At 42.2% G+C, this 7,326-nt stretch overlaps 2 protein-coding genes across 3 annotated transcripts; both read right to left on the bottom strand.

Annotated features, from left to right (window-relative positions):
* Nucleotides 1-432: 432 nt before the first annotated feature.
* On the bottom strand, nucleotides 433-3,252 carry Eth (ecdysis triggering hormone). Its single transcript, XM_076823119.1, has 6 exons — nucleotides 3,150-3,252; nucleotides 2,534-2,604; nucleotides 1,404-1,588; nucleotides 1,248-1,329; nucleotides 1,081-1,174; nucleotides 433-947 (listed from the first exon to the last, which is right to left on the bottom strand). The coding sequence occupies exons 2-6, from the start codon at nucleotides 2,583-2,585 to the stop codon at nucleotides 878-880; spliced, it is 483 nt and encodes a 160-aa protein (XP_076679234.1). The 5' UTR covers nucleotides 2,586-2,604; nucleotides 3,150-3,252; the 3' UTR covers nucleotides 433-877.
* A 738-nt stretch (nucleotides 3,253-3,990) lies between these two features.
* On the bottom strand, nucleotides 3,991-5,280 carry Sifa (neuropeptide SIFamide). Of its 2 annotated transcripts, XM_076823120.1 has the most exons (3): nucleotides 5,239-5,280; nucleotides 4,470-4,628; nucleotides 3,991-4,308 (listed from the first exon to the last, which is right to left on the bottom strand). In XM_076823120.1, the coding sequence occupies exons 2-3, from the start codon at nucleotides 4,594-4,596 to the stop codon at nucleotides 4,217-4,219; spliced, it is 219 nt and encodes a 72-aa protein (XP_076679235.1). In that variant the 5' UTR covers nucleotides 4,597-4,628; nucleotides 5,239-5,280; the 3' UTR covers nucleotides 3,991-4,216. The 2 variants fall into 2 exon arrangements, with proteins under 2 accessions (XP_076679235.1, XP_076679236.1); XM_076823121.1 differs by lacking the exon at nucleotides 5,239-5,280.
* Between the last annotated feature and the right edge of the window lie 2,046 nt (nucleotides 5,281-7,326).

Here is a 7,326-nt window from a genome sequence, read left to right as displayed (position 1 = left end):
TCGTGACATCCCAGGGGGCCGAAGCGTTTACACTCGCGCGAACCCAGAGGATCGTCTTTAAACGCGGCCCATTCTCTTCCTCAACCCAAATTTCTCGTGACACCGGGTTGCATGTAAAGGCGAGCCACCGCGAAATCAATATTACATTGCGCAGCTCGATTCTGAACGCGGCGGCACGCAGATGCAGCAAGTGTGCCGGTCGGCGGGCGTTTATTTTTCTTAAGGGTGGTCATCGACGGCACATGCGAAAACATGTGGCGCGGCAGCGAAATTTTACCGATTACAGACTACCATTGTCCCGCGCACGGTGGTAGGTAATTTCACCCCGGTGCAGTAACGGTATTGACACGCGCAGGTAATGCGAAATATATTGATCAGCAGCGTAGTGACAGTAAGTGGAGAAGGCGGTAATCACGAGCAAATTAAGGAAAAGTCAAGGTAGCAGTCAAAGTCGAGCCTGCATTCGGATCTTACAGAAACATCCCACGTGCACGGTTTTACTGTTCACGTAGACAAGTGGAGGGTAAGCGCACCCCAGCGCGCTGCCAGTGAGCTGACCCTCTTATTTCTGTTTTTTTTTTTTTTTTTCGAAATCCATCGTTACGCCGCGCTACAAGAAAATTGCCGAGGCATATGCGGCAGCGCACCTGCACGCGAAACGTGGACGTTTTGGATACTGGAAATTGGGGTGGGAATCGCCCCATATTGCGGGGCATGTGTTTAATTCGAAAGGGAGTAAACAATGTCTGGGGCCGGTGTCTTCGTATTTACATATTTATTGTTCTCGATATTTTATCCCAACACCTTACACCGACGATAGACTTTTAAGTACATTCCTCCAAGGACACCGTAGCTGCACCACGCTCCTCCGTTTACGCTAATTGCCCTGCGAAGACACGGGCTCGGTCCCCGTCCTCTTCTTGCGTTCCCATATTTCGTTGTCGATGCTTGATTGGAAAAAGGAGGAAGAAGAGAGGGTCGATTAATTCAGGCCTTTATACGCGGCCCCGCGATAGTTTACACGAGCCTGTACACGAAATTCTTTCGAGACGGTGATGCTGCTTGGCTTTTTCAACTTACTCGTCTGAAGTGTCTTTGGAGTAGCCAGCCAGAGTTCGCCAGAGCTCTCGAGGCCCTTCTATTGCCAGTGGGAAATGCTGCCAGGACCATGCATCTGTTAATTGTGATAAATGGTAATAAAGGATTATGTTGGACTGTGAATGGATAGAAAAGATCGAGCTTCTTACCATCCATCGCCGGGTAATTTATCCGTCTCTTTATGGGCCCCTGAAAGGGCTCCTCGTTAGCAAAAGACGGCCAGGATTCAGGCTTGAAAACACAAGGAACATTGCGCTTGATAATGTCAAAAGGCTTGGATCTCTTATTATTTTAATTGCACCCACCTGAGCGCCACTGTCATGTCCTCCGATTTTAGGAAGGTTCTTGTGAGATTTGAAGACATCGTCGTAGCCGTCGCTTCGGCCCACGCGAGGTATATTCTTCGCGATTTTCAGGAAGAATGCTGGCACTTCGTCGGCTCTCGAGGCATTTTGGGAAATCAGCAAGCCGAAGACACCGGCGAGGAGGGCTGCAAAGTACCAAGGAAGCATTTCGTTAAAATACTATCGATCGTGCTTGATGAACAAAGGAACCTGGACTATGCAGTAATTTATGGCAAAACATAGTTTAAGGGGTCTTTCCACTGTGACTTCCTGATAAAGTACCGCTGTTTAGAACTTTCTTTTTGCCACAAGAAGTATGTGTTTACTAAATTGAAGTTTTCTCGATTTATTAATAGGTGTTTTGGGAATACAACAAATTTTTTTACATATTTTTTTAATATTACAGGCCTCGACTGTGTGGTCGATTTTGGAGGAACCATGTAGGTATCTGGGGCGGTGGTACAGGGAGGTTTATAATCAGCACGACCGTCGCTATGGCCCGAACTAGAATCACAAATTTTCGTTGTTTTTTCTCATCTTTTTCGTCGCAAAATAATTAAACAATTTACCTAATTTCGATAGTTCAACTTTGGACGCCCGCCATTTTGTTAATTCTTCACCAATCTAATTAATCTTAGTCCCCGCCACACCGACAGTCACACGGATTAGGAATCTATTTGATATTCTTGTTTCAGACACACTGTTCCTCTAAAATCGACCACGCAGCCGAGGCGTCTTTTATTGTACAGCGCATATCACACCCACTAATTTTGCCGCAAGCAGGCATTAAAAAAATATGAAAAAAATAAATTTGTACTCCCAAAGCACGTATTAATAAATAGGAAAAGCTTCGATTTAGTAAACACATTCTTTTTGAGACAAAAAAAAGTTCCAAACAGCGGTACTTTATCAGGGCGTCACAGTGGGAAGACCCTTTAAAGAGGGAGCAGGAAACCACTGATCACGAATCACAGAGACTATTCCTTTCCATCGTACAATGCACACTCTTCATGCTCTCCAGATATTACTTCCCGGCGATTCTCTCGAAGAAGACAGAGGGATGACAGCAAAGTTTCGGGAAACAGACTCACCACTAACGACAAAGCTTGGCGTTGATCCCTTAGACCGCGATAGAAGCAGCATCGTTTTCTCCGCGTTTGATCTGCAAAAGAATCGAGCACACTGTTCACCCCTCCAGCAAGAGCATTCGACTCTTCTTCAAGGCGCGTTAAGTTCCCCCCAATAAAAACAGTTCCCACGCACGATTTCTGGGTCTTATCTCGCAATTAAGTCGATATTATTACATGAATAGTACGTTCGATTCGTTGGAGCATCGCCATTCTTATCGCGGAGAACGAGCGCAGTGGCGTGAAATTTCGAGAACGTCCGGAGAGATGCGTGGCGACACGCGTTCCACGGTTGTACAGGGGAAACTGAGCGATTTTCCTAGGACTTCTTCCATTACCGCGAAAAGTGGACAGAATACTCGAAGATCGTGGGCAGTGGAGCAGCGGAGTTTGCACGTCGAGGACCCATCCCGCATTTAAATGTTCCGGATGCTTGTGCCGGCACTCGTGATAGCCGCGATCACGCATATTGACTGTCATTCTTTCAACTTGGAAAGAAGGCACTCTCCAACCGGGGTTGATCGTCGAATTTCGATGCGCGAGCGACCCCACTCGGAGTGCACGCTTGTTGGCGCTTTACCTGTGTAATGGTGAAGCCAGAGAATGTAAAAGGAAGGTAACTGAACAGCAGTAGCTTGAAATCTGCGGCTTCCCGGTGGGTGCAAACACTTGGCTCGGTCGTGGTCGCGATCCACTGAACCAGAATCACCCTGCATTCCAGTATTTATGCCGAAATTAAAGGGCAATTAAGTATTTCGATCATGCCGATCCTGTGAATCGCTTGTTACACCCCTATGCTGTTGAATAAAATTCTCATTAAAGACTACCCACCGAGAAACTATTGTCAGTGGCATTTGAAAATGATTGGTTACGATTTAAATAGGCGGCGATGTATTTTTGTAATTTTAATCTGTCATACTATCGTATTAAAAATTTACACTCATTATCAATGTTATTACTGAAGAATGAATTATAATTTCTGCCGGAAATATTTGCCAGCCTTGAAGAGAGCTTCTTACAGCTGCATATGATCGTCGAGTGGCGTGGTACGAAAATTTGTGAATCGTATGATCGGTGTAAATTTAACGGCGATTGACACGTCAATTATTTTACCATTCATCTTTACGAAACACATTTTCGACCACGCACGAGAGACAGCATAACCCTTATCCCGGCAGGTGAGTGAAACGTGCTCTCCATATCAAATCGTTTGATCTGCATTTCAGATATCGGATAGAGTTTCGTTGAACTCCCCCATGCTACGTGAATTATGTCGAATCGAGAGCTCTTTTAAAAGAGCATGCGTAACTGTTCTTCGGGTCCAGTGGTGTATGTACTCTACATTTGCACAGACCACGCATAGATCGCGGTAGACCGTACAATCTGGGAATGGGATTTTGACGGAATCGATCGAGCTACAATTATGGTAATTTCAGAAAGTGACATTTTATTGTACGATACACATATAATGCTTGTTTAATGAAAGCTTAAGCTACATTATTAGGCGAGGACGAGTGGGCTTGGGCGACGAGACGAATCCAGAAAGCACCGATGGACCGAATGAGAGAATCACAGTGTTATTAGACGTTGATAAGGCGATTAAGCAGCGTTAGTAGCGTCGGATGCATCACGATCGGTTCAGTATCTTCAGTTGGAGTCCTGGCGAGCCACCCACGCGTTGCATGTCTCGGTAACGGCCTCGCAGATCGATGACATGGCTCGGCTGGTGATTTCGTAATCTGCAGGACACCGAAGACGCGGCGAATTTATAATACACGTCGGCAGAAGAAGCCGAGGAAGTTCTACAGTCTCGCATGTACATGGATACTCGGTACTACTCAGATTCTATAGATTATACGCTTTCGATAGATTATGGGAGTTGCAGGAATTCTAGACTTACCGGTGATGGTGCTGGATCGTTTGCCGAAGATGCTGCCGTTTAGGGGTGGCTTCCTGTAGCCGTCGACGCTGATTGCAAGGACGAAGAGAACAGCGACGATGGCAAGGACAATGCGAGTGGACACCATTTTGATGGGTTTGGTTGAGTTTGGTTTTTGAGCTGCCCGGGGTGAGAGTACACAATTTTCAATGAATTAGAATAGTTGGATAGAAATGGCACTTGTTATGAAATTCAGAATGCGAGCAGGTGTCGAGCTTCTAAGTCTAATGCTTATTACGAGGAGAATATTTTTCTGGGAGAGTACCGCTGTTTACTTACAAAAGTGGAGAATCGTGAGACTTGTACTGTGTTCTCTCAAGGAATGTTGCAAATAAGGGAAATGCCTCGAGCTTTTATACTCGAGAAAGGAGTCAAAGACAAATCATCGCTATCAAATGCAGATGGCTTACATTATTATTCAAACGTGCTTGTGAAGGAGTCCATCTAAGGGGATATCGATCAGGCAAAATGTTAAAATTAGCCGTGCTACGTTTGTAATCCACGTGGATACTAGAAAAATGTGATGCTTTTCGTGGAAATAAGATGTAAACAATTAGAGAAAGTTCAGAAATCTTTTTTTTTGTTGGAGAGAATACGTTCTAGGTCTTGCCATTTAAGGTGAATATGAAATGCTCGAGAAAGGCTACGTATTACTTTGTGTACTCGAATTCAAAAGAGGCTTCTGTAAAATAGTATGCTCGCTTTACCACTGCTGTAAGTCTGGCTGTACCTGAAGCTGGAAGATGTCTTCTCCAAGGAACGGATGACACAAGTCTGCTGTTTCCAGAAGACAGCTCAGCTTTTATAAGACGCCAGCTCCGTATCGTGATACGTGGTGTAACATTGTTATAGAATAATGTTACTAGCTATCATGGACGTAACACAATTAGGGGAGCTTCTGATTGTCTTTTGCCTCAAGGGAAATAAGAACCCATTTGGAAGAAGAGTGAGTATGTCTTGAAAGAAATGGGAAATGTTGAATCTTAGGGAAGTTCGTGGAATTTCATGAATAGTATTTTAAATTTCTGCTCACTGTAAATGCTGTAGCATTATTATTTACATCTTTTTAATATGTGACATGCCAGTATTGCAGTCGATTTTTTCTGTGCTTTAAATTTATTTCAGACACTACTGTTTCTCGTGAAATTTATCTGCAGAATTATTTTTTTTTTATATTTTATAGGGGCAATGAAAAAATTGTACTGTCAAAAGACTATACCATTATTTTAACAACTGGTGGTCAACAAGTTTCCTTTTGTTCCAGCATTACCTGCATGAACTTCTGCTGTTATAGTGAATGATTTGGATGATCTATAGTCGATAAAGAAACAACAGTTATCACCAAGTTTCTGAATGACTTACAGAAGATGAAAGGTATATAAAAAAAACAGGTTTCTTCTTTAACTGCTGAAAGTAATCACGCGTCATAATCTGTTACAAATTGTTAATAATTACATGAAAACATTACAATGGAATCAATGTTGAGAAAGAGTTACCACGAATTCCTCGTTTTTAATATATTTTGGAGTAGTAGAAAAATAATGTTTAATTTACTAATTATATTGAATCATTGTTTATTTATAATGTAACAAAACATTATAAGTATACATATAGTTCATACACATAAACACAAATAATATATGTATGTATATGCGCGTCGCCAACAATATTAATGAAGAAATTAACCTACGTAAAAAGTGTACAAAAATGTACAGGTCTTTGAATTGAAAATAAAAACAACTTTTTTGTGAATTGCGTCTATTTATATATCAGAATTTCTTACTACAGTTTGTATTTAGGATTCCTAACTAGCCCACAAGCCAAAATGAACCTTCTTTTTCCCACAAAACTGACTTGTTCCCCCAAATAACGAAATTTATCCGGAATGTTGATTCTTGTGGGAAAAAGTGAGTTTTGTGAGAAAAAAGAAGATTGATTTAGGCTTGTGGGCTGCTAAGAATTCCTGAATTTGTGGCAAAATGACAATATGTGGGTCGTCGAGTGCGTGGACGTTTCCGTTTAGCGTGAAGATACGCATAGAAAGTACGGCGACGAAAATCTGCCTTCCTTGCAGCTGCAAAATATAATAAATTTTGCTTTGCAACATTACTGTACATTAGATTAGTTTTCAAATTTGTGGGCTTCTGTGTATGCGTGAAGTGTGAAGTATTAAGTGTAAAGTGTGAGACAAGGGTGATGTAGGAGTGGTGCAAAGAGTGCATAGGTATGGTGGCAGAATAGTGTGGGAATGGTGCAGGAAGTGCATAGGAGTGACGTGGGAACGGTGTTGGAGTGATGCAGGAACAGTATGTGAATGAGGTACATACAATATTAATTAATTTGGGAATTGCAAAATGGGGATGAGCGGACGTTTAGGTCTGAATGAGTTAACACTATTTTACTCGTTACTTATATACTCGCAATTTATTTCTTAAATTCCACGTGAATAGTAACAAAGAATAATGTTATTAGTAAGAATAATGACAATAGTTACAGTAACAGTAATATTAATAGGTCACAGGAATGAAATCTCCGGTCGTTCAACCTTAATAGGTTTAGAGCTATGCTGATACTACGTCAACCGATGCGCACAACTGTAGTCTGTTTGCTTTCTTAAGATGTTTCGGGCCCGCGTTGTAGGGAATACAACCCAACGTATTACTAAATAAATTCACCGTTATCGGACATGTATCTATACACACTTTTTTTTTCATTAGTTCGGTGTGTAGAAACGCACTCGAAAGAGTGTCCCAGAATTTGATTGACTCCCTGCAGACATACGCGTTGATATGTAGGAACTTATAAATCTTTCCAGGAA

The sequence above is a fragment of the Andrena cerasifolii genome, chromosome 11, assembly GCF_050908995.1.
Source record: "Andrena cerasifolii isolate SP2316 chromosome 11, iyAndCera1_principal, whole genome shotgun sequence".
Lineage (NCBI taxonomy): Eukaryota > Metazoa > Arthropoda > Insecta > Hymenoptera > Andrenidae > Andrena > Andrena cerasifolii.
Note: the sequence above shows the minus strand (reverse complement) of the source record. Positions and strands in the feature narration are given on the sequence as shown.